This window comes from Xiphias gladius, chromosome 3 (genome assembly GCF_016859285.1).
Source record: "Xiphias gladius isolate SHS-SW01 ecotype Sanya breed wild chromosome 3, ASM1685928v1, whole genome shotgun sequence".
In the NCBI taxonomy this organism is placed as follows: Eukaryota; Metazoa; Chordata; class Actinopteri; order Istiophoriformes; family Xiphiidae; genus Xiphias; species Xiphias gladius.
Genome location: NC_053402.1, coordinates 21871110 through 21899058, shown reverse-complemented (window position 1 = coordinate 21899058; position 27949 = coordinate 21871110). Strand labels below are relative to the sequence as shown.

The 27949-nt window shown below is 41.8% G+C and overlaps 1 protein-coding gene across 1 annotated transcript in view; it reads right to left on the bottom strand.

Annotated features, from left to right (window-relative positions):
* shank1 (SH3 and multiple ankyrin repeat domains 1) overlaps positions 1–27423 on the bottom strand; it is a 54554-nt gene extending 27131 nt beyond the window's left edge. Inside the window, exons 1-13 of the mRNA XM_040154960.1 lie at positions 26917–27423; positions 14469–14672; positions 13819–13890; positions 13064–13172; positions 10474–10628; positions 9483–9650; positions 7550–7666; positions 6725–6802; positions 5859–5925; positions 5439–5608; positions 3840–3961; positions 2824–2972; positions 1005–1118 (exon numbers count right to left, since the gene is read on the bottom strand). Of these exons, the coding sequence (XP_040010894.1) occupies positions 1005–1118; positions 2824–2972; positions 3840–3961; positions 5439–5608; positions 5859–5925; positions 6725–6802; positions 7550–7666; positions 9483–9650; positions 10474–10628; positions 13064–13172; positions 13819–13890; positions 14469–14672; positions 26917–27423 (2032 nt within the window). The remainder of the gene's footprint in view (positions 1–1004; positions 1119–2823; positions 2973–3839; positions 3962–5438; positions 5609–5858; positions 5926–6724; positions 6803–7549; positions 7667–9482; positions 9651–10473; positions 10629–13063; positions 13173–13818; positions 13891–14468; positions 14673–26916) is intronic.
* Between the last annotated feature and the right edge of the window lie 526 nt (positions 27424–27949).

Sequence of the window (27949 nt, the reverse complement as noted above, 5' to 3'; positions counted from 1 at the left end):
ATCTCTCTTCTAAAAGTGACTTTTCTCCTAGGTCACGAGACCTGCAACCTAAAACTAACTAAGGTTGTTACAAATACGCATTCAAGTACAGGAAACATTAATCATTTACTTGGCATAAAATAATCAACAGTTTTGCTAATGAGTAAAAAAAAAAAAATCCAAATACTAGCTTCTCAAATGTGATGATTAGCTGTTTTCCTTTGATTTATGCCACTGTTACTTGAATAGCTTCAGGTTTTAGACTTTTGGTTTGATAAAAACAAAACATTACTTTGAGCTCAGAGAAGTTGTGCAGAGCCTGTTTTAGTCATGCTCATAAAGATGTAGGGATGGTAATGTCCAACACTTTGGTCCAGACTGAAATTATGGTCAAAATTTGAGTGAGTCTAGTACTTTGGTTTAAATACCTGCAAAACTGGAACCTCAGCTCTACTTTGTATTTACTGCTAATAAGCAAAAGTTAGCAGGCTGTCACCTCTAACTTAGATTGTGAACGTGGTAAACATTATATCTACTAAACATCATCATGTTCATTTTGACATTGTGAGCATGTTGACATTCTGATGTTAGCATTTACCTCCAAGCATTTACCTACAGCCTCACGGAGCTGCTTGAATGACTATAGACTCTTAGTCTTGTTTAATTATTTTTGACATTTTGCTGTCAGAAAAATCCATTAAAATAACAACTGGTATATCAATTTATAATTAAAATAATACTATTAGATTCAGACCTAATGCTTATGCTGCTAGATTAGCAACACAACTACTGTGAAATTTAGCAGTTTATTGACTTTAATCTACATGGTCACATGATACTAAAACTAACATCTTAACTCAACCTTACGCAAGAAGCTAAACTAGCTGAATATTCAGGGGAATGGAAATGTGAAACTTCCTGGCTGATTTTCAGGATAGCCCTGCTGTGTGTTTGCGTTTGTGTGTGTGTGTTTATCTGTGTGTGTGTGTGTGTGTGTGTGTGTGTGTGCGACTGGTGGTGATCACCTGATCTGTTGTCTTGGCTTCGAAGCATCACTTCCTCCACACAGTCGGAGGGGAACCAGCCTGTGCGACCCCTTACCGTCCCCTCCCAGTAGCCGCCCTCGCCAACACTCAGCACTAGAGGGAGGGGTTTGGGGGGGTGTGGGGGGGGCAGGAAAGACCAGCATGTCAGGATTAAAGGCAACCCAACACACGCCAACACACACACAAATCCCAATTAGAAATGAACATACACGAAAAGACAACATTGTACAGACAGCAAAGAAATAATGTAGACACACACACGGACATGCAAACATCCTACTCACCAAAACATACATACCTGGCGACACCTTAGACTCACTCACAAACACACACATATTCATACCTGCAGACATTGAATACAAACATATATAAAGACCTTACACTCATGTTAGGAAATGGCCATTTTACAAACTCAGCTGAAGACCCTTCTTCTGGCCTGGGTACAGATCTGTCTCTGAGACCGGAAGACTCCAAGCACACGACCTTTATATACTGGTGTTGCCTTCAGGCTTTAATAATTTTGTATTTTTAAGGTAATATTTTTCTTGTCGTAATCAATGGTCGTCGACTCACTGTTTATTCAACTGATGCTTAAAGCAATAGTTTGGGAAACAGGCTTATTTGCTTGTTTTGCTGGGAGTGACATAAGAACACTGATACCACTCGTGTTGTCTGTTATCTATAAAGCTACAGCCAGCAACCGGTTAGCTTAGCTTAGCACAACAACTAAAAGCCGGTGAAAACAGCTAGCCTGGCTCTGTCCAAAGGCAACAAAATCGATCTACCACCACCTCTAAAGCTAACTAAACAACATGTTATATCATGATTGCTTAATTCATACAAAACCCGGAGAGATATGAGAGTACTATTGATCTTCTCACCTAACTATCAGCAGCAAAGTGTATTGCGTTAAGCTTTGTAGGCTATAAGTCTATCCATCTGTAGTCTTACTGGGAATGCTAAGCATCTCCAGGCTTGTTTAGGCCTTCTGGTCTGAACATGGCCCGAACGGTTGAATCTCAAAACTGTCATCAGTGGCATGCCCATGTAACTTGTAGGAGGAAAACAAACACAGAAAAGCTGTACCAGATCCAAAATAAGACAGAATACTGGATTTACATTAGTCAGGTGGCCTTGAATAAAACGTCAATGCTCACGTGGCATTAGCTATGGTGTTGTGGTCACTGGATATTTGCCATTAGTATTAGCTAATGTTAAGTAGTTAATTAAATGTTCTTGGGATAAGGCATCTGGCTTTGTGTGCGGAATACTTTATCAGTTAGCTAAATGGTGTTAGCTTAAAAGCTGTTAATTAAATCTCACCTCTGAAACAGTTAAACCCCTCCAGTCAGCAGATTACATATTTTAAGGGACAGTTTGGTCTATGCCAAAGCCCCAAAAAAGAGACAAGCTACTGAACATGTAAGCTCATGTTACATTAAATATTTTTAAGGTGTCTGTATGTTGCTTCGCATGTCTCTGAATGTGCCCTCAATTAGTTTCTACAAGTGTGTGCTTGTCAAAACTGCCTGTCTGATCCATGTAGAGATTCATTTCATTTACACATTCTTGTTAAAGGGGCAAATGCCCTTCCACACACCTCTGGGGTTTTTTTTTGAGAGAGCAGAGCTTCACTGCAATTTCATTACAACCCAGTCATGGAGTCAAACACTGACTTCCATCCAGAGAGACACTTCTAACTCCTGTGGAAGACAAGGTGCCGTGTCATGCTCAAGCACGCGCACGCGCACGCATACACACGCAGATCATCGTGGTGTGAAAATGCACATATACTCACCTTTGACCCTGTCTCCCTTGTTGAAGCTGATTTCTCGCTCTCCCTGTGCAGAGTGTGCTCGAGTGGCTACAAAGACTCGTCCCGGGACGGCGCTGTAGAGGCGTCTGCGCTGCCCCGCAGTTTGTGTGGTGGTGTTGATAGGGGCGGGCCTGGGTGGGATGGAGCACGAGGTGGGACACACAGCGATAAAAAAAAAAAAAAAAAAAAAGTATTAAAATGCTATACCTAAGTAAAAGTAGCAATGCCAAACCAAAAGCCAGAAGACAGATCTTCAAAATATCAAAAGTAAAAGTACTTGTTAAGGCCCATTTCAGACTATTTTAGTATATATTACCAAAACTGGTTGAGGTGGAGCTATTTTGAACTACTCTATATCCTGTTGGGTTGTGTATATTTTATTAACTGATCCAGTGTTTTGAACATGAAATCTGCAAAGTAACAAGAAAACATAGCTGCCACACAAATGTAGTAGGGTAAAAAGTTCCATCTAAAATGTGATGGAATTGGAAACGGATAAATGTACTTAGTTACTTTACACCACAGGGGGATGCTTCAAGACAGTTTAAAACCCGCAACTCCCTCAAGGTACAGGTGACTAAAGTACCAAATGCATAACTTACTTTTTTTGAGAGGGAAAAGGAAACGAAACCACACTGGAATCCAATATTTTGATTTATATTCTAGTTTTCTTCAGTAAAGAGTTATTGAGTTATTACAAATCTGACTGGCATAACTGCACAAAATCAGGTATTGCACACATTAAAGTGAGGTCATTCATCACAAACAACATTCAAAGACCCAACACTGAAGACTGAAAAACACCGTTTAACCACTTTTACAGCCCTTTAAGGCCTCGACTTAGATGAGATACATGAAAAAAGTTTTAAGGACGTGTAGAGATTCAGTAAAAAGCACTTTAACCGGCCTGTATGAGGGTACAGTATTTTGCACCTGTTAGAAGAGCAATAGTGAGGTTGTTGTTCGGCAGCATCTTATTCTCAGCCTCCACCACTCACCCCTGTCTCCGACTCTGCCTGCTACGGTCTTCCTTGTCTCCGATCCTCCCTCTGGACGGGGAACGTGTCCTCGCCCCTCTGGGACTGCTGGAGCTCCGCAGGGTACCAGTATGCTTATAGCCCTGGGGGAGAAAGAGAGGGAGAGATATTTTTACGTTACAATAAGTCAGTGCAAACTATGTTACTGTCATGTGCCTTATTAGAGAGATTCTAGTTTACATCCATGCACATGAGGTTTTCAGATCATTAAAGCTACATTAACTATTCTGTGAATGATATAGCATTGCCACTATTGTACAAGGTACCGGCACACGTCTTCACAAAGAAAGTAGCCGCACTTGCACCATCAACGCATTTTTGTAGATCTTTTCAACCATGATTCGTCCACATTACATATCCTGCTACATTAACCTGCAATGTTGTGATGTTTTTTGTTTTTTTTTAACTTTCTAACCTAATTTAAATACATTCAATTTGTTTATTAGTTATAGTAACTTTAGTATTTTTTTTTCTATTTTTCTATTTGTTTATAGACAATATCTATTTTATTAATATAATAAGTCTCTTCTTCCCTGCGGCTGTGCCAACTTAACTTTCTCTGACTTCCACGGCTTTAATTAATTAGAAAGCTCCTCTTACTGACTGCGCCCTTCCGAGCACGTAATGATTACAGATGACAAAACCAACATTCATAAAACGTGATTAATATAACTGAATGCATGTACAAATGCCTCATGAATAATGAATTTTATCTATCACTCATCATGATCACTTAAACCACTGTAAAGAAGACAATAACAAGAAGCCTCTGACTTCCATGATTTATTTTATCCCCACTGCACATAATAACTAAAATACATCTGGGCGTCTTGTGTGAAAAAGCAAGAAATAAGTTGGTGCAATAAGTAGTGTTCACCACTAGAGGTTGATAAAGGTCATCCATTATACTGTATTATGTCCCATCAAATTTTATCATTTGTGTAGGAATTGTTGGGATGCCCCTGCTCAAGGCTCCACCTGTGCAGTGGAAATATTCATTGTCCGGGCAACTAACTATTTCCCCAACCTGTCAGGTTTGTAGTAAAATGATGACTCTAGCCGGAGCTTTTCTGTCGTTCCAAGAAACAAATCAAATGCAGAATCAAACAGGCAACTCAACAGAAATCCAAGTCACATCTAAGTTTGGAAGCACCGAACATCATACACAATTTTCTGGCCATGCAAATAGAATATTTAGTGGACTAATACTAAGTGGGTAAAACTTCCCAGTAAGGCTAAACCAGGATAAGCTCCAGGACAGTTACTTAATGGACCTCGAGGCGATGTTGTTTTGTCGACGGCTGTTTCCAATTTCAGCCCTTAACTTTCAACCCAAACTTGGGAGTCAGCATGAAAGAGAAATCATAGATCATGAAAACCTTTCACATCTAAAGTTCCATGGCACAAACTCAGTCTGCTGATGGGGACCGTGTGATCCACATGAAAGCCCCAGAACAGCTACTAATTGGACTTGGAGGTGAGATTGTTTTAGTCAACAGATGTTCCCACAGTCAACGATTTAAACTCGGAACCTCATCTTTCGCTTACACACACACACACCTGCACAGAGACGATATTGGTCCCCGGGGCGTTGGGCACTGCCATCCAGTCTGGCAGGTTCATGCTGCTGTCACTGTTTGCCCGCAGGAAGGGATGAGGGTGGGGTATTGTTAGCGTCCGGCCGCTCTCCCGCCTCTGGGGAGCGTACTTTGGAGACTCCACAAAAGGAACTGGGGGGTGAGGAGAGATGGGACAGACAGAGGGGGAACAGTGAGTGTGAAAGCAGATTTTCTTTGTGACAGTTTGTCTTTGTGTCACTGCTCTTATTTTACACATCTTCCAGCATGTTTTAATCTGCATTTCTTTATGTTTTCCCTCCAAACTTTTTCTAACACGCTGCTAGAGTATGTAGGAACATTACAGAACATTACACACGTCCAAACTGGTGTGAAAAATTCAGACCACACCTCAGCCACTTACCCACATCTGTATCCCGGTGGTTTTTGATAATTTCCCCCAGCTCAAAGTGGCCAGACATGACAGCCACCTGATAAAAACACACAGATACACACACACACACACACACATACATTTTCGATACAGCAATATGGCAAATGAATGCACAAAATGCAAGGGTGGCAGAAATAGGTTCATATTTCTGTTGTAATTAAGTAGCTGTTACTGAAGCATTATGCCTCCTTATATTTTAAATCACATTCATGAAGAATACACAGTTTTGTAGGATATAAACTTGCAAAGAAATGAGCTTTATGGCTTTGGCCTGTTTACATTTAAATTAATTAAAAAAAAAAAACGACAGATCATTCCCTTGATGCAAGTATAATATTCCAGTCTTTGGAGATTCTCAGTCATCCAGGTTAAAGGGTATTAAGAACTACGAAGTCAAAGGCAAACGGATTTGCAGTTTCCTTGAAACAGAATAATCCAACAAAAACGTGCGAGTTCTCTCACATGAAAATATGTTTTAGCATTCTTTCTGCACAAATGCTTTTTTAAGAAAAAAATGATGCAGGTCAGTGCACATCATAGCAAATTTGAATGCTTTTCCCCTGTCATCTCCTCTCTTGTGTTCTCTCTCTTATACACAAACAAACGCACACAACAGATTGTCCCAGCTGGCTTTTTCTGCACTGACAGAGTTAATGTATCCAGATTAAGGGGTCACACGCACTCCTGCCACCTGGGACCTGTGTGTGCATCGCAGCGCAATAATGGTTTAAAGTGAAATTAGACCCTGGCACTTTCTGCTACGTTAACTTAATAAAACACTGAACCATACAACCACCCAACTCACATAATTACCTAGCCAGGCACTCAGCCATTACCTGAAAGGGGGTCTGCCCACTGTTATTCTTTGTGTCTTTATTTGCTCCCCTGTAGAGCAGAATTCGTGCACAGCTTTCCTGCAACAAACAACGTTGATTAATGTACATTTATCGTAAAATATAAATCCCATAATTACTGCTTATTGTAGTAATTGTAAAGTAATAGTAATGCATGTAATTTGTTCAAATGTATGCATTGGCTTTAGAGAGTGTAAAACTCTGTTCCTTCTTTTGACATATTCCTTGTGCTACAATATTATTGAAAATATGCTAACTAATGCTAATCAAATATTTTCCATGAAAAATGCTTTATTTTCTCAAACTATTTAGCCCAGTTCTGCTTCTTGTTGTCTTGGTAGCAAGTTAAAATCATATGCTATTATTAATACTTCAGCTTCAGGTAAACATGTAGATTTAGATTCTGATTCAAAGCAACCCTTTGAAACTGCTCTACAGTTTATCTGTCTCACTAAGAAGGTACATACATTTTGACAGGACTTTAGGAGGAAGAGCGTTTTAAGGTGCAGGATGCGGAACCTGAATTCATGGGTAAATTATTCAACATGGTAAACATCATTCATGTTCAAGTTGTTCAGTTGCGTCTCCTCACAGCTTGAGCAGAGAAGCTTTGCGAGGCCCAGCAGAGGAGGTTTTGATACTCAGGGTGGTAAGGGGGGGAAGAAGCTGGGGCTGGGGTTGGTTGGGACGTTATATATGGAATTTTGTGGGTTTTACCTTCTTATACTGTATATTCAAAGACATGAGGTGATTCAAGTTGCTCCAATCTATGGAAGCTGATGTTTTATCTCTACAAAAAGTGTGTACCTTGTTGTATAGAGCACAGATGTGCAAGGCAGTGTTTCCAGAGGCATTCTGGGAGGAGGAATCCGCCCCATAGAAGAGGAGGTGCTCCAGATGCTGTGAGTTACCATTCTGACAGGCCTGATGATCATGAAGAAGAAACGGGAATAGAGAGAGAGGGGGCAGGAGGATGTGGAAAAGGCAAAACATTTACCAACAAAGGAAAAAGAGATTGAGGTGAAAAGAACAGGGTGTACAGAGGAGTAGAGGTGGAAGGATTTATGAGGTTGTTTAATAAAGAGCACGGAGAGGCGGAGAAGCAAACAAGGATGAAGAAGAGACAGTGTCACGGAGAGAGGAACAAGGTGACAGTTATAAAGTGACACCACGTTTAATTAACACCACCTCCAAACTCAGAGGGCCAGAAAACAGTGAGAGAACACAAGTGAGAGCCACTGATAACAATAATAACAGTTAGAACAATTATAATCGTCGTATGGACACACACACACACACACACAGGCACATTTGGTAACTTCACACGCTGGTTATCAAAACTATACACACGTTACAGTTTTCTTGCTTTTCATAGGTGTTTTATCTTTTAATCTAATTAGATTATGAGTTATACTATGGCCACACTAAACCCTCATCTCTGATTGGCTGGCCGTTGTCCATTAAAATCACACATTGGCACAGCTCAAATATATTTCAGACCAACAGCTTAACAAGTGACCTAAATCAGTGTGTAAGGTATATCAGACTGCGAGTAATTATGGCAAAAATACTTCTGTTTCACGCTACACTATCAGGTAAGCCACTGGTGGACCACAAACACATTTTCAAGGGGAGGAAAATGATTTCAGCACAGGCCTCCCTTTTTATCCTTTGATACGCAGTCATGGTGTAAGTGTGATGAGAAACTCCAAAGTGTCGTGGTATAGTGCAGACAGTGTTCACCTAACTGGGCTTAGCTGGTTGCATCAGTATTACAGTATGTGCATATGAAACTGAAAAAACTCTTCAATCCTGTTCAGCTGGCTTTCATTTCAGGGCTTAAATGCAATAAAGAAATCTGGCTGACCGCCGATCAAAAGGAATTTCATTTGTATGAATTTTAGTAGGGGGAGTTTTTGGCGGGAATGTTTTGCATGAGAATATATATATATATATATATATTTTATATATATTGTGTATTATAAAAGTGTAAAATATAGGCTTTGGTGAATCAAAGCACCAAAATCTCAATATCAGTGTTAAACTCAACACACTCACACAGACAGTATAAGATAGAGGCCAAGAGTGGCTAGGAGAGCTGAAGAGAAAGATACTGATGAAGTGTGGGTGATCACACTGAGATGAAGAGGCTGATACCTTTATTTTTATTTCTCCCGGCCTCACCTATCCACTTCACCGCTGGAATATGAGGCCACGGAAGCAGGATGGGTGGGATGAAGGGTGAAAGGTGTCCGAGATAAAGGATGACAGGTGTAGTGTTTCATGGCATGAGTGGTTTTTTGACGTAGGGACAGACGCTGTACACACGCAGACACTGGAACACAGAGTACACTGGTGCAATACAAACAAGACAAACAGCAGAGACTACAAACCCCAGACACCCCAAGGCAGGACTTTTTGCCGGCGCTTTCATATCACAACCCCGAAATAGACACAAACTGGGCCACTGACCCCTTTAGTTTGAAAGCATCCTCTAAGAGAAAGCTTTGCTGTTGATTTAGTGTTGAATTAACTGCACACAGGGCACATGGGAGACAGTAAAAAAAAATACAACTGTGATCGTCATTTGCATTAATTTATTGTGAACTGTACAAATTGTACTGTAATATTTTCTTATTTTTTATGCGTAATCTATGAAAAATCCTTTTACAGACCCTATGAGGATTCCATTCAGGTCTGAAGGGAATCAAACTCTAGACACGCACATACACAAACGTACCTGATGTGTCTCGTCCCAGCCGTTCTCATCCCTGATGCCCAGCTTGGCGTGGTGGTAAAGCAGTGTTTCGCAGCAGGAGGTGTCGCCCCCTGTCAGCACAGTGTGGTAGAGAGGCGTCAGCCCTCTCCGGTCCTTATAGTCTGGAGACGCACCCAGAGACAGCAGGACCTGCAGGACGGCACAGAGGAAAAGGCAGACCTCATGTATGGGTCCTTTTTCAAAAACTAGTAGTGATGATAACATTTAGGGAGTTTGATAGACTATGCAACCATTGCAATGCAGTAAATGAATGATGATTTTTGTGAGCCAAAAACACAACAATAGAAAAACAGGAGGGAAAAATATCTTAAGGTGGTTTCCGACACCGAGTCGAGGAATATTCATGGAATTTTAAATCAGGATGGGAACACGTAGCCAGGGGTTCAGAGGGGTCATGCAACACCCCGGGCTAGAGAGAATTACGTGTTCAATCAGAGTCCGCTGTAAATCTTTATGCAGTTTCGCAGCTGTTTCTTTCCTTTGTGAAAAACATGGGCTCCGCCAAAGTAACACATGCAATTATCTCCCCCCCTGAATGACTTTCCTCTCCACAGGTACCTGTATTCTTGGGAGCTGAAAATCTGGACAGATGCCTAAAATGTAAATTTACCGCACGCCTTTAAAACCAGGTTATCTGAATTTGAATATCTTTATTTCTCTCTGCTTGAATAGAAGAATAGATTTTTTGTCCTAGCGCATTTTGTGTGTGGGTTGGTGTAGATTGCTGAGTGGGAGGGTCTGTTCATTCTGTCTTCAGCTTGTTTACTTACACGGTAACACAAATGAGGATAATACTGTATCAGTTCCATGGCACATATCCATCTTGCAGATACATATTCTCTGGTGTAGGTTGGTTTTTCTCCTTTTATGGCATGACAGTGGAAACTCATTACTTGTCATGGTTAGATAACAGCATTTCTATAAAAGGACAACGACGTGTGTGAATGCTTACCAGCAGGGCTGTATGGCGGTGGCCTCGAACAGCCTTGTGGAGCGGTGTGAGCCCGTCTTTGGCGCGGAAGTCAATATGAGCCCCTCCCTCCACAAGGACCCGGATGGCCTCACCCCCACCCGGCTCACACTGCACCGCCAGGGACAGAGGAGTCTCTGGAGGACACACACACAGAGTTTCAGATAAGAGTTTTTTAACGGTCGGAGGGATTGTTCTGGAGTAGGCGTTTCAAAGTCGCAGCTGGGTTGTTTGCACCTAATTTGCATCCCTGCAGAAAAGCAGCCTTCTCCTTCCAGATGAGACAGAAATCCATCATATTAAGCTCCACAAAAAATAATAAATTATTCATCTAATTTGAAAGAGTTTGTCTTCCAGGTCAATCACTCTTTTAGGCTTAAAAAGAGACATCTTGATTAATCTCTGATTAATTTCTGCCAGAATGTCAGGCAAAACAAATTTAGAGGTTCCTTTGGCAGAGATGGAAGTGAGCCCCTCCCAACAGGAGCCACGCCGAATGTGGCAGAATTATTTCATGTCTCATCAAAGGCACTTAGTGTGAGCCCTCTGCAAAGCATGGAGAGAGAGAGAGAGAGTTTTTAGAGAGACGGACAGGTCGGGTGTAAGTAGAAAGTGTAAACAATGGTGGGGATATCTCAGTCCTAAGACCACAGAACAGAATGTTTTTCCAAAGATCACCTCTTCACCCTGCCCACACAGACCTAACGCATTTGTGGTTCATGGACTAACCCTCAGAGCACCTTAATACGCCCTCAGATTCAAAAAAAGCAGGGGAAACCATCGGAGGCCATAAGGAAGCCATAGATGACATTTTCTGGAGATTTTTGGGTGATACTAAACAGCTTTTTAACACGCGGATCCTAAGATGTGTTAATGGGGGGGGGTTGACTTTATCGGGGTACTTTCTTCCATTATCTCCATCAGAAATAAACACCCACAAATCAGTAAAAAAGATACTAATTACAACTGCAGAACTTGCCTGAGAATCATCATGTTTTTAAGTTTTTTCTTCAGTACCAAAGTGATTGGTAAGAACTAATTCAGCACACTTTTAACGCTGCCATTTTGCCAAAATGTAAATATATATGGGCAAAAGACAGTGTCAGACTTAGAAAACCCCTCATCTAATGAAATAAATTAATTTTGCCCTCCTTATATAAATGATCGGGTATTTTTTCACACCTATTTAACAGATGTTACCACACCTGTTTGTTGATAACATCAAAACTTAGTACAGAAATAGAGAAAGTATCAAAACCTGTCTAATCAGTAATCATTTTCAGGAGTAGGGTTCGTATGCGCTCCTCCCCATATGATGTGAGTGCAGGATGTTAGTGAAGGGGGGGGGGGCTCATTAGGGCTCTCTGTTGCCCCCCGGCGCTCCGCAGTGGAAGTGTGTTTCACACCCGTGATGACAGGCTGTTTTGTGATTTGACTATTGCTCCCAGAGTGGCTGGACTGACACAGAGCAGCACACTCAAACTGTAAATGAGCCGTCTGCTGCGCCCCCCCCACCCCCCAAGCAATAACAGGATCTGAGAAAAGCCACCAAACTGCGACCAGCGCTGGCTCAGATCCTTGACACAGTGTTAGAACAACATACCGCAGAGCTGAGGGCAGAAAACAGAGGGGGAGGTTTTTTTGTTTGCAGAGAGTTTAAAGGTCAAGTTTATACGGCGAAGCCGCAAATCACATAGATGCTGGACGCAGGTGTGCGAATTTAGCCACCTGGGGATGTCGAATCTCAAATACACATTTATACTGTATGTCCGATGCTACAGTATGACTATGTGTGAGGGGTCATTATCTGAGATGGCATCATGGTCAAACAGGACAACTCAGTGAACTGACGGAGAGATTGAGGAAGACATCCAAACTTTATAGATGAGTAGATAGATGTATGTACATTACACCGTACGTGGAAGGATGGAGAAGTTCAATCATTATCAACCCAGACCTCAACTTCAGACTATTTCCTAAATAATTTTACTTTTACATGATGATTTGTTTATTTAAATAGCTTAACTACTGTCAAAGACCAAAAACTTCTAAAGAGGCTTTAGATTTTTTTTTTTTTTTTTAAATTTGGTTCCACAAAATGCAGTGTCTCATTTGCAGACTTTAAACAATCTGTTGGCCATTTGCGAGCAATTCTTTTGATAAAGAAGCTACGCTGTCCCGATTCCTCAAACTGAGAGCCAGTTTTAAAATCGAAACCTTTTGTCATTCGGTCCAACTTGTTTTATTGTAGCATATTGAAATTTTGGTCAACATGGCTGCTGCTCGTTGGCGAAAACAAGCCCAAAGAGTTTCGTTTTGACTGTTGGTAAAGTAATGCTGTATAGATGAGGTTTTAATTGCTTATTTTTTGTTCAATCATTTGAACTCGTTTATCCCGCTCATTTTGACTTGCACGGCACTTTGTAAATTACTCTGTCAAATAAAGACAACACAAGTATAGTCTAGTATTATTATGGAGAGATGACAGACAGAAAGATGGCTCTTTGTAGGAAGTGAGTGGCGCTGAGGTAAACCCTAAACAGCAATACGGAGGTTCTTTGGCGCTCCTTACCGCCGGTGTCAGCGTCCTGGTAGTTGGGATCGAGGCCCTTGTCTAAGAACTTGGCCATCTTGTCCACGGCGCTGGTTTGGATATAATCCATAAACTTCTTTAGGCTGGCCTACATTTGGAGAGAAGAGTGCTGCTGCATTAAAGAGAACAGACTGAACTCAAGAACCAAGAAAAAGGAGAATTATGAAGCAAAGTGGATTAGGTTTATGTTACATCTGAAGGGAACAAATTTACATATATATACTATATATATAGTTAACGCATTCGTGTTTGTGTTGGCCTTTGGATTGGATGCATACAATGACAGTGGGCTAACAAATTGCGATACAGGTTACTGACTTGTAATCCCAGTGAATTATAGAAAACTCGAAAAGTGTGTCCATAATGGCATAATGTGAAATATTATTTTGAGATACGAGGTGGAACTGTTTGTTTGGTTGTTTGTTTTATATCGTCGGTTTGTTCGTCTAACTTTTTTACAGGAAACAGCTGAAATACTGTACCAAGTACATTACAGTACAGTGCAGCAAACTGCTCAGCAATAGTACAGAAGCGTAGTACAGTATAATACACTGCAGTACAGCCAAGCCCACTGAGAGTGAATGGAGAATATGCACAGATAAATGCATCCTTAGTGGCAGACACTCATGTATACACCTACACAAACATGCATACTCTACACCACCGTTTTCATTCACTCACACTGTGCCGCGTCACACATGGCTCACACCATATCAGGAAGATGGGTTTCATACCTTAGTGTGCAGTTTGGCCAGTTGCTTCTCATCTAGATTGGTCTGTTTGTACACCCTGGTCTTGTATCGAAACTAAGAGAAACAAAAAGAGCGAGGAAACAAAGAGTTAATCCTAACACAGAGGGCCTTTGTCCTCAATTCTCTTAGCTTTTGGCCTAGATCCTCTTCTACTTCACTGACGACAAGAAGTGTGAAAGAAACGGTCTGGCTTTACAGCATTTTAAAGATGGTTCAGAGCCTCCGCCGGGTCGTAATGTGGCATGAAAAGAAGGTGACCGTACAGACTGGGTAGGAGATTAGAGAGTGTAACACGTAAAGACAGAGCAGGGGAGCTGAACAGTTCTGTTATGCTCCTCTAAGAAGTGTGTATGACACTTCATTCATAAGCCGAGCCTTTTGTTACCTCGTCTAACTTAAATGACTTCCCAGCAGGGCAAAAAGGTTGATGTTTTAAGGTCATTTTAACAGCAAAATTTAACTTCTGTGGCGACCCTAAAAATACACTTATGTTTTAAACTTCCAAGGAAGAAGCCATCATATCTGAGCCTGTTTTAACCGGTGCATGAATGAATAACAGTGACATCTTGAGGACGTTCGGACTAAATTGTACCGTGTCTTACAACCGTGACAAAGAAAGACTGAAATAGTACCTCCAAATATGGTACCCCTTTCTCGAAGGACTGTGGGTACTCTCTGAGCAGCCTCTCCTCCTCCAAGAACTTGGCATCGTGGCCGTCTGTGGCCGGCTGGAACAGACCATAGTTCAGGACGTCCCGCAGTGATTCGGTAAGGGAGCACAGCACCTGCTGCTTGGCCTTCCACACTGTGGCGTCGGGGTTAAACCGCAAACACTTCTGCAGGAGATATTGAAGGAGGAGTCATTAGCTCAGTTTCAGTTCATAAAGCAACTGTTATTGATTAACTGAGAACCTCTAAATGTCAAGGAAGTAAAATGACCTTAACTTAAATTAATAAACATCTTAACATGTGAACAGCCTTAAAAACAGTTGTGGTTCACGGGAAATAAATTGACATCATAAGCAATGGAATAGAAAGGCAACAAATGTAATGTCAAAGACGTGTAATAAGTAATAATAGGTTCATAAAACGGGGATTTCAGAGCTGACGTTATGATGAAGATGCCGCTTCCTCATACACACGAATCTAGACAGTAGAAAAAACACTGGTCACTTTTATATAATCTAGACTAAGAAATAGCCAAAAGGAATCACAGGAAAATAAACAGCTGGAAAACAGCTGCAAGGGCTGTTTTCATGAATGCATAAATTGTGAAAAACCCACAAATATTCTTAAACTAGATGCTTAAACTTTTAAACAGGGATCTGCCTCAGAGCCTGAAGCTTCAATCTGCCACATATGGGGTGAAATGATGTGTAATATTTTTGGGGGGCCAGACCATCTGTGACTTTACCGGAGTATTTCTACTACATTTCAGAAGGAAATATCATACGTTTTACTCCACTTATTTTACAGCTACAGCTAATAGTTACTTTTCACATTTGATTTCAGATGAAACGCATATGAGAAGTTTATAAAATACAAGACATTGTTAAAGATTAAACCAATGTTTCCCAACATTTTTGGCTTGTGACGTCTCACAAAAAAGCAGTATCTTGTTCTGGCCCCTGGTCATGTTTAAGATGCCTATGAGCTGTCAATAGTTCCACCAAAGATTGATGTCTCCACTAAATTTTCAGATGGTTTCATTAAAACGAAAAGTCCCAAAGAAGTAAAATTATTCATATATTGTATAAAAAACAAAGATTAAAGTCAAAATATGAATACAAGCACATGTAACAGAATTTAGTTTTTTATTTTTATTTACTTTTTTGCTTCTTTGTTTTCCTCTCCCATTAATCAACGAATGAGCCCTCAGATTTATTTTATGACCCTTTCGAGGGGCCCGACTCCTAGTATGAGAACCACTGGACTAACATACCTTACAATTAAGTAGTTAAAACTAGCTCCCACTCAACCAGCTACAACATTAAATTCCTGCTTACGCATCAATGTGTCAGTATTAGCAATCTAATAATGTTACTGATACATATTGACGGGAGCCATTTTTCTATAGAACCAGTACTATTTTCGACGCAGGACATTTACTTGTAATTGAGTATTTATACATTGCTGTATTGGTACTTTTGTCATTTAACTGTCATTTGAATAATTGATAGATGCATGAAAGGGTGAAACTACAACCAATACTGACCTTTTCTGTTGGGAAAAAAAAAAAGAGATTATAATTTTTGTGTAGCAGAACAATATTTTTTTCTAATTTCCGTTCCCATTAATCCTCTTGTATCCCCTGAAAGTTATCTTGGGACCCCTTGGAGAGTCCTAGAGTACAGTCCTGCGGCAGTGGGTGCTCTCACTGGACTGGCTGAAGGAGGCACGCGGAGGCTGCCCCCCCTCTGGGCCAGCAGGGGGAGACAGCGCCGGAGTAAAAAGGGGTTGATTCCCGGCGGCCTCAGTTAGCGGCCAGAATATGAATGGCAGGTAAGTGCAGCTTGAAGTGTTTCCGGTGGGGTCGTGAATGGCCAAATGTATTATGGTTCAGGGGCTCAGTCAGCAGAGTGGAACATACGCAGATGGCTGACGTAAGGTTTTTTGCACTGCTCTCTCTCTCTCTCTGTCTTTCTCTTTCTACCTCTCTCTACCTCTTCTTGCCCAAAGTGGAGTTGGGTCGTTCTCTGACCTTGAGGCAGCAGCAGCGAGGCTGGCCCTTGCAGGGTAGAGCCGGCTGCAGGGATCCCTGCCTCTTACTGCATTACTGCACAGGCTCTTGTCTCCAGCCAACACTTATTCTGACCCAGAAAATTCACTCAATCATTGTCGCTCATCTTAATCTCTTCAGACACATAGACACACATTTCTCTGTGTGTTTCTGTTTGTGTGTGTGTGTGTGTGTGTGTGTGTGTGTGTGTGTGTGTGTGTGTGTGTGTGTGTGTGTGTGTGTGTGTGTGTGTGTGTGTGTGTGTGTGTGTGTCCTACAAAGAAAGAGATAAAACCCTTCACGGGGGTTTTGTGCAGAGGAGTAACCTAACATTTTCTCCCTCTATTTTATTCACTGTCTCCATTCGCGCACAGCCAACCCGGTCGCCACGGCAACCGGTTCATTAGTGGAGCAAGCTGCTTGTTGCCATAGAGACATCCCTGTGTTCCCTAGGAGATGGGGTACTAGGAGGGTGCGCATGTGCCCGTGTGTGAGAGTTTGCATCAGTGTGAATGGGGTTTTTTGTGTGTGTATGTGTGTTACAGTGGCGTGGCTAAAGAGAGCAGAGTAAAAGGGAGGGGAATGTCTAAGATTCTGAGTATGAGGGTGAAAGAGGATGAAGAGGTGTGTCTGTTGTTATTAGATTAGGTTTCACGCACACACGCGCGCGCACACAGTTGCACACACAAGCCTACACACTGCACCTATAGTCCCATCAAACGATGCGAGCAAACACTCTGAAGTGAATCACAATCGCAGCAGGAGAGGATGAAGGTTAAGGATCCAGTTATCACGCAGGAGCAATATTCCCACCGTCGACCTGCACCATTATAAAAGACTAATAATTGTTATAAAATAACGGAGATTCAAATCTGTGTAACAACTTTGCTTACGGCCTCAGGTGCTTTTCGAGAGTTGGAGATTTCACTGAGGCAGCCATGCTGCTTATTGATCCATATACCTCCAGGAATATGACTGATCCTCCAGCTTCTAACTGGCCAGCCACTGAGGGCTCATCACGGATTCATCCTCCTGATCTGCCCTTCGAAATAAACGCAACCTGGCTCTGTGAACAGATGGTTTTCCCACTAGTTCACCGCATATTACTAACATTTTTGTACTGTTACTAATTCAACAGTACAGCCTGTACACTGTGCTTTACTAAAATCACAGCTATTATAGCCACAGACAGCCTTGCAACTTAGCCTCCAGTGGTGCGCTTTGCGTGTGAATTGTTGAGGATAAATGCCAACTCTTGGCTTGTATAATGTCTATGTTCGGTGACAATATTGTTTCAGTGCCACGGTATAAAGATATGAACGTCAAGATGTTTTTTTCCTCTTGAATTATTGCTTGCCCATGCGAGCACTCTGGCTCATTGGTGCAGTCTGGGTAATTTACAAAGCATCGGATACCTTTCTTCAGTAAAAGTAGAAGTGTAGCATTGTAAAAATACTCCATTACAACTAAAAGTGCTACATTCGAAATCCTACTTAAACAAAAGTACAGAAGTATTATCAGCTAAATGTACTTTAAGTATCAAAAGTAGAAGTACTCTGCAGAGAGAGGCCCCCTATCAGTGATACAGTATATCAGAGGAGAAAGCGACACTGTTTACTTTTCTCTAATCTTTCCTTTTTATATGAAATATTGGACAATGTGGTTTCTTTGGGTCTCAAACAGTTATTTAAATAAAACCATCAAAGATGTCTGGAGGGGAAATCTTTCTTTTGGTGGTTTCTTCTTTAGCAATGCAACATTTATAAAATCTTATATGAATATATATGTATATATTTAACATGAAAAGTAACTTTTGTATCAGTCAGATAAAAAGTATAATATTTCCCTCTGAAATGTAGTGGAGAAGAGGTAAAAAGTAGGAAAAGAAATGGAAATATTCAAGTACAACAAAAAGAGTGCGCAGTACTTGAGCAAATGCACTTTCCACCGCTGCTGTATTTTTGGTGAAATAAGATAAACCGGGATTAACACTTTCACCCAGCCAAAGCATTTATCCGTCTTTGCCACAGCTTGCTACTGGAAATCACACTGACTAAAATATTCATTAGGTAACAGACAGGTAGAGGTGGTGCCCGCTGCTGTTTGTCTTCTGGTGTTTAACTCAATGTGCACAGAGGTACTTTCCTGAAAGCATCCATCCAGCGCACCAGTTTCATTTAGTGGAAACAGAACAAACCCACAGAACAACTTGCGATCATATAAGCCACTATGAGCACATGTACGTGCACGTTAGCGTGCTGGCCTGAGTCTTATCCTGGTTTTGATTGCATTTGGGATATGACTTTAAACTTTTTTCATCAGCCATTGTCTGCACGATAAATACTTTTCATACCCGAAGTATATTTAGCTGATAATACTTACCTACTTTTACTTGAATAAGCTTTCGAGTGTAGGAATTTACCTTGTAACAGGGTATTTTTACATTGTGCTATTGCTACTTTTACTTCTCACATCACTGGATACTGCAACGATGATACTGAAACATAGATACTAGAGCATCTAAATGCAGTCAATGTCAAAGCTTTAAGTAACTTGTGGCTTTCAGAGGATTTTCAGTTTTTACATTAAATTTAAGCCACTCTGTTTCTCTTGTGGTTTTATCATTATGCAGACCAAAAATTGTCTTGCCTCCTAAAGCTGTGATCACACTTTCCCACTCACATACGCCCACTCCCTCTGTCCATGCTGCTCTTTATCTTCCCCTGCCTATCTCTACCTTATTCTCCCTCCTCCTTCCCGCTCTCGCTCCATCTTTCTGTAACAGCTCCGTCACTTATCTATGCAGAAATAAGAGTCTCTCTCTCTCTTTCCTCTCTCTGTCGCTAGCTCTCGCTGTCTCTTTCCCTCTGGCCTTTTTCTTCAGGCCAACTGCACGGGGACTAGAAGCCTTTAATGAGATCTATGGGGAAATAACCCCCCACCAAAAAAACACACACGCACACGCACACACACACACACACAGACACACACAGACACACAGACACACACACACACACACACACACACACACACACACACACACACACACACACACACACACACACACACACACACACACACACACACACACACACACACACGCCAGCCATGTAGTCATTTAAGCCCACTTCTCTCTCTTCTCCATATCTCGCTCTTCTTCTTTCTCTATCACTGGCTCTTAACCGCTCCAGCCACCTTCTTTCTCTCTTCACTAGTTCATAAGAAGAGCAAATTAATTTCTTTTAATCATTTCTGTCATCCCGTCTCTGCCTTGTGCTCTCTTTCTCCATTTTCTCCGTCATCTTTCTCTCTCTCTCCCATACTCCCCTCTCTATTATGTCAGTCCCTCTGTTCACCTTTCATTAACACTGCTGTAGAGCGTTGTGGTGGACTCTGTCTGTGTCTTGTAGCCTGAGTAGTTCACGTACCCTGACTAGGCAGTGGAATATAAGACTGTGTGTCCTTGCGTGCATGTGTGTCTCAGCGTGCGAGTCTTTGTGAGGCCAAATCCTGCCTCGGGGGCTGCTGCTTATACTTCAGAGTTTGCAAGAATTCAGCTCAAGTCAAACAGCAGAGATAAAACTCATTTGTTTCATGCTGTTTAATGCGCCTGGCAGGCAAATGCTAACTTGACTGCATGTGCACGAGTTCGACAATGTAATAAACCTGCAAACAAAACTGCCTTGACCTCCTGCTGCGACAGGATCATATCAACAACCTGTGATACACAGATCTGACTGTCGCTGAGCACATAAGTGAGTTAATGGACCGGTGCCTTTTCCATCATCCACCAGTGTTAGAGGAGGGATCATTGCAGAGCATCGAGGTCCACGACCAAAATAAACCCAGGAATCACACTCATCAGTATTCAGATACTTCTTTTAAGCACGAATGGCAACACTAAAGTGTGAAATGCTCTGATGCAAGTAAAAGTCAAAATTTTACCTGAGTAGAGATACAGATTATAGGCAGCAAGATGTGCTTGAATTGTCAAAACTAAAAGTACTCATTGTGCAGAATGATAAATGTTCATATATATTATATCAAAGGATTATCATTACTGTTGCATTAACTTGTCAGCAGCATTGTAATGTGGATAGTCAAGGTGGAGCAAATTTTAATGACTTTACATTCTGCTGGGTGGTTTAATTCATAACAATGCAGCAAAATTTTTGTATGTAAAATCATAATTAGCAAAGTAACTAGTAACTATAGCTGTCAAATAAAGTTAGTGGAATAAAACATACAACATTTCCCTTACTGGAGTAGCATAAAATGGACATATTGAAGTAAAGTATCTCTAAATTGTACTTAAATACAGTTCTTGAGTAAATGCACTAAGTTACTTTCCAGCACTGAGTGTCACTACCCAGTAATCGCTGAGTCTGTGATTTGCAGGTCAAAAGATGTTTGGATATCTGTGTTAAAACTGGGCTACATTTAGCTAAAAGGGGTTTTTACAGAGTATATTGAAGAGTACATTACATTAAAAGCATTTCAAAGACAATATCCCAATGTGAAGCAGGTCACTAGCGTTATGTAGTCGTGCAAATGTCGTTGAAAGAACAGCTGTATGTCCCTTGAACCTCTAAAAAACATTTCAACCAGATGTTGCCCCATTTCTAGAAATCTGACCCGCAAATCACCAAAATTATGCCTAGTGGGGACACTGAGGGTTGTATAGTAAGTTTTCTTCGACCTGAAGTGCCTTAAACTTTGGCAGATAAAATGGGACAGGACGTCGATTCTTACATTTCAAAAAAAAAAAAAATCAGGGTGCTTTCAACACAGCGCCCTGATCTGTCTCTCTGGCCAGCATGAGACCATGGAATACATCCAACTAAGCCTCTCCTTGACCTGTAACAACTAATTACTAAAGCCCAGATTTCGTCTACGTGCAGCAATGGCCAAAAATCCCCTCCTGACAAACGTAGTGGCAGTGACAAACTGATAGTACACGCAGATCTCTCACTCTTTCTGTCAGCGTCGGAGCACCAGCATCGCAGCCTGGATTGACAGTGACGTTAGAGAGAGCTCCCCAGTAGTTTTAAAGCAGCAAAGGTAAATCCCAGCGAGGGGAGGCAGGGCTATCAACACGTGTTTTCTCTGAGTGCTCTGCGTAAATGTAACAAAGCGACAAACACAGACCTCTTGACAAAGGTCCAAGGGAATTAGCAACCGCCATACCCAAAAAATATCCGGTAATCCCCAAAAGAGAGTAATGGATTGCAGAAAAGTGAGTCCATCTGCCTAATAAAGGCACTTAATGGCACGAGGAACACGGAAAAAGGCTTGGACTCGATATGCGTTGCAATCCAGAGTAGCAGCCAGTCCAAGGCGTTAATCTGTTTTCCACCTGCCATGACGTGCCTGTAATCGTGCACATATTGAGAAGGCTTCCTCACTTCAACGAGTGCCCTTCTTTTTTTCTCTGTGACAAAAAAAGTCCTGCGTCAGACATCTTCACGTCACATCTGATCAGATCTTTATCCCAACGCTTACTTAAAAGATAGAGTCATTCATTTTTAAGTGTGTCTTAAAACAGTAGTCGGGTGCCCATATGAACATTGAAACAGGTTTCATCCTGCCTCCAGTTCAAATTAAGGGGATGTCTTCAAAAGTGACTTTTTGGTGGAAGGTTCCCGGTTTTTCTTACTGTTCTTCCACTGCAGCTCAGCAAAGAAACTTTGTCCTGGGAAAGACAAAGAGGGAATTTTGTACTAAAAAGACACCCACCCAAGATACCCACTTGATTTGATTATCGCAGACTGCAGAAGCCTCATTTTAGGTTCAGATGAACTTTTAAATTAATCTTCGCGCAAAACCAGGACTGTTGAATTCGAAAGTGCACTGACGGGGGGTCTTTTAATGGCCACTATGAAAAGGAGGAACTGATTACAGCGAGCTAAACCTGTTTCATTGTTCAAATGGGAACCTGAGTATTGTTTTAAGACACACTTGAAAAACTGTGAACCTATGCTATGAACTATGAACCTTTGCCAAAAACGTTTGGTTATAAAATGTCTTTAAAGTTTAAAAAAATGCATTTTAACGTTCAAAAAAAATGTAACTGATATATCGTTATCAAGTTTCTTTTGTCTTTAATTTTTTCAAATATTAGTATCAGCACTAAAACATATAGTTCAGGCTCTAATAACCAGGTGCCATTTACTCTGTCTGAGGTTTAAATCCAACCTTATATCCCAATGGAAACATAACATAAATTGCTGTATCACAGTGAATTAGCGTAGGTAAATCTGCAATCAAACGGCATCAAATGCATCATTCCAGAGATGCACAACACTGATTGATGAATATCCAACATTACAGAGCAGAATTTCTGTCAAAAAAGGTAGCTAGCAATACAAATTACTAGTGTTTGTGTGTGTGTTTGTGACATTCCTGCATGTGGGTGCTCCTTCGTCACTCAAAATCCTCCTCCCTCAATTCATAACATTTGCATTTGCGTGCTACAGTCACTCCCTCATCTCATTACAACACGATTAACGAGCAATTAGAGTTTATTGAAGCTGAATTAGCTGACGTGTAGAACAAACCTAATGTACTGGGAGTGTAAAAGGATATTACCCGACACCAGTGAGGAAGGGGAGGGGGACGAGAGAGGGCGGGAGACGAAGCCGAGAAAAAGAGGAAGATCAAAGGGATTTTATTCTGAAAGAACAGGGTGCGAATGAGAGACGGTGAGCGAAAAAATGGCCTGAGGAGGTTGAGTCGGGACAGAGTGGGAGAGAGGGAGACAGTAAATGTCGGAGGGACGGTGGGTTATAACTCTCATGACCTTCGGGAGCAAGACAATATGCACCAGTCAGTACATTTTGGCAAGACGTTTGGAAGATCTTTCTCATTATTAATGTTGAGTGTGTGAGTTCATCTAGCTAATAAATTCAGACATGTCAACCAAGGAAGGAAAATTAAGAAAATACCCAACAGTTAAAGGATGTGTCCCATCATTATAGCACGTTTTAGTTTAAATTGCATATCGGCCCGTCAGTGTCGTCCTCATCTGTCAGCCAGTCTAATGAATATGATTATACAGCACTTGTCACTCCTGAGTCCACAAATAGAGGCATTGGGACAAGGTCTGTACTTGAGAACATTCAGATTAAAAACGTTTGAGCTGTGAAAAGAATACAAATATAGTTAATAAATATTGGCTTGTAAGGCAAAAACCTCAGCCTCTAAGTATTTTAAAGACATATATTCTTTATATTATTATTATTACATTATTATATATATCTTCATCTTTTAATTTTCACCTCTTTGCTGCCCTGTTAAAAGACTCGGAGAGAGAGGTGAATTTTGTCCTACCACAACAATAACAAATTCTCTTTTAACTCTGAATTTCTTTTTCGGCGTGGCACAGGACAGTCCAGGAGGGTCTCGATTTCTGCAGTTCAAGTGATGAGGAGGAATTAACACTGTGCTGACTATTCCAGTTCATGTGGAGCACCGTACTTCATAGGAGACACTTGGTGGGTTTCGTATGGGGATTCTCATTGTTTCACAGTGTAAATGCTGTTTTGCGGGACTTCTTCCGCTTGGCAAGGTTCAAATTTAGTTTAAAAAGTTAAAAAAAAAGTCAATATTTACAATTTTTAGGAGGTGTGAACATGGTACATTCTAAATATAATGAAGATCAACATGAAATACAACTTACAGGCAACTTAAAAAGCCACTCTCAATCAGCAACAGAACCCTGTCTGTCTCATTCCGCTTTTATTTATTTCTGTCTGCTTCCCCTCATCCATCTGGATCTGTCTCCGTCTAACTCCGCCATCCACTGTTTATCTTTGAATCTCTCTTTCTCGGCTACCTTCTATCTGCTTTGATCAACTTCTATCTCTGTCTGCCTTCATTTACCTGTACCTCGATTTTCTTTCTTTCTTTCATCTACCTCTGTCACCTTTTTCTGTCTCTTTTCTGCACTCATCTCCATGTGCCACACTCTACCGCTGCGTGTTTTATGGTACTATCGAGCAATTTCGGAGGTTTTAACCCCGAGGGCTTTGAGTGAGCATTCCCCTCTTTTTACAATTAAACTTTGATGCCGATTTGTTAGAATAAATAGGGAGCAGTGAATCATTTATGATTGGATTTTAACACACTGAATCAAGCACTGAATCAAGTGTGTGTGTATCCACACACACATGCACACACATGCACACACACACACACACAAACACAAACACACACACACACACACACTGCTTAAAACACCCATGCAAAGATCAATAATAAATCACACGGCAGCAAGAGGGAGGAAGAAGCATCGAGTGAGGCATTTATAGTGCGCTGGGATGGTAAATATAAAATATGGACACGCATACACACAGGCACTCACAAATACATTTATTTCATTTGCAGTTTTATTCCTGCTGATGATTTATAAAGCCGACACATCACAGAGGCCTCGATCGCTTAATAGAAAGGAATAAAGAGGACAGACAGCTAATATCTGAGGAGCTCTGCCTTCTGATTGTCGAACACAAATGCTTTAATCTGGCAATGATGCACACTCTCTTCTCCCTCTTTTCTTCTCCCGTGTTGCCCTGATTCTCTGCTCTTCATAATTCAATTATCAGTACAATTGAGTTTATGGTCGTGATTCTCTTCAACATTATCACTCATCAGAAAAACACAAATTGGAAAACAGAGAGAGAGAGAAACTACCACTGCCTGGGCGTCTGGCAACTGCCTCATTTTCTTTTAAGTGTGGGAGAACGGCGACTGTACATGGAGGCAGCTCCATCTCCGGCCCGAGAAGCCAATTTCGACACCCTTCTGATGGAAGCTTTGCGCTGATGTGATGTAAGACCGCATCAGGGAAATGGAGAGCGATGGCGGATCGGTCTATCGTGATTCTGGACAGCCCTCTTAAAACCAGTCACACCGCAAAGGGCTTTTCATGGCATGCTTTATCGCACCATTTAAAAGCTCTTTTGCAACATTACGCCAGAGGCGGCTCTTCCCCCTTTTTTACCCCCTCCTCTTCACTTTAACTTCCCTCCCTCTAAATCCTTTCCTGCTTGTAGTGTTTCTTTTTTTAAATCAAATTCTTGCCCATATACCCTCATCGTGATTGCTCTTGTATGCAATTTGGCTCCGTCTCTCGCTGTCTCTCCCTTTCTCTCCGGAGCCGGGTCACCTTGAAAGTCCCGCTCGCCCTCTCGGATCAGCCACTCTGCTGACACGCATTTGCGCTCCGCTCAGTTTTCCGCTGGTGATGCAGCGAAGAAGAGAGAGAGAGAATCTAATCGACATCATACGCCCAACCCAAGGAGGTTTGTGGTGTTTCTGGAGCACGGCACTTTTCAGGTTTTGACTGAACTGACCACACATGCTGCCTTACACGATGGATGGGCCCAGGGGCATAGCCGCCAAACATGGCTCCCTCCCACCTAATAACACTCTTCAGAGTCCTAGGGCTCACATTATATTGTGTCATGGTGGAGGAATAAATGTTTTACAGAAAACCTGAGGGGAAGGTGTCACGATGGCTCTCTTGCTGGGACATCTTTAAAGTGAAGATTAAAGTTTCTCCTTCAGTGTTTCAGATGTACTTTGGACTAAGGCATTTGACGCTCTAACAAGAAATGTACCCACCAACTCATGTTCTACACCAGCTAATCTTCTACAGGGTAACAAAAATGATCTGCGAGTACCAGAACACATTGTATGTTAAAGGGACAATTTGACATTTTGGGAAATGTTTTAATTCACTTTCTCACCAAGAGTTAGACGAGCTTAGCTTAGCACATAGACTGGAAACATGGGGGAAACAGGGGGAAACAGTTAGCCTTTCTTTGGCCACCAGCAAGATCTGGGTGGGATTAAACAAACAATATCCAATCCAGGCTAGCTGTTTCCCCCTGTTTCCAGTCTTTATGCTAAGCTAAGCTAACCAGATGCTGACTTTGGACGTATGATATTCTCGACTTTCTCTCCGCCATAAATGAAGAAGCGTATTTACCAAAATGTCAAACTATTTTTTTTAAGCACAACACTGACTGATGCAAGTAATTAAATTGATGCATACAGGCAATATTTTGAAAAGCAGCAAATATTGGACAGGGCTTTGTATAAATGACCTAATTTTAAGAGTGTACAGGAAGCAGGCACCTATATGACACACAAAGAAGTTTCATTCTTTAAATGGTGGAATTAATACCTCCAACTGGTCGAGCTGGTTATATCTGTGTCAGCAGAAAAGCTGAGGTGTTCAAACTAACGGGGCAAGATCTGGATGGATTAGGACCCTTTGTGTTTGGGCACTTAACCTTTCTGGGTTTGTTGCCATGACGTTGTCAGATTCTGTGGGTGTGTGCAGAGACAGCACTGACCGTTTGCTTTATGTCCGGGATCCCGATGCGAAACACCATCATGGCGATGTGGGCGTCCTCAGATGGCACCGAGCTGGCGCTGCGCTCCTTCAGCCTCCTCTGCTGCTGCTGCTGTATCTGATTGGCTGGCTGTTGGTGTGTGGGTCCAGGGTTGGATGAATAGGGGTTAGCCGCGTGTCCCGGGTTCCCTGGCCGGATCTGTCTGTCCCCGCTGGGTCGTGCAGCCAGCTTACCTGACTGTCTGTGTCCTTCACCTCTGCCCCCCCTTAACAGGCCTCCTCGCCTGACCTCCTCCACCATCTCCTCTTCATCATCTTCCTCCTCCCCCTCCAGCTCCCCGTTCTCCTCCTCCTCCCCGTCCTCATCACGCTCATCTTCTTCCATTTCCTCCTCCTCTTCTTCCTCCTCCTCCTCCTCGTCCTCTGCCCCTGGATAGAGATGTCGATTGTTTCCCAGCATCCTTTGTTGCTCCTCGTCGCTGGACAGGGGGCTGAACGGCATCGTCATGGCGACAGAGAGGGGGGCACCAGTGTCAACATCATCATTCCCAGAGAGACACTGCATGGGGGGAGGAAGGAGGAGAAGACATGATCAAAACAGAGACAGAGAAAAACTACGGAAGAAGAAGTTTGTAAGTAGTAAGTTCCTTCCTTGGAAGTGTCCAGGGATTCTTATCACGCTCTAACAAACTCTGATCTCTATGGGAACAGACTGCTTCAGCTCCAGACATGCCGTACTTCCAACTCTCACTGCATGATGACATACTAATCACACCTCATGTATAAACAAACCCACTGGTGCCATTAATTTTCAGCTTCCACACTCTCGCCAGACTTCAGACCTGCTATTTAACTCGAGATTTGCCCTAAGATGACTGAACCCTCAGACATGTGAAACATATCCGTACTTGACTCATATAAACCGTACTATGGCAGGTAGTATTATACTATAATGGAGTATGCTCTTAAGGAAAGCACTACTGTGACAATTTTTGTAGCAGAGGGACCTAAAGATGACGATATCAACTGGTCTT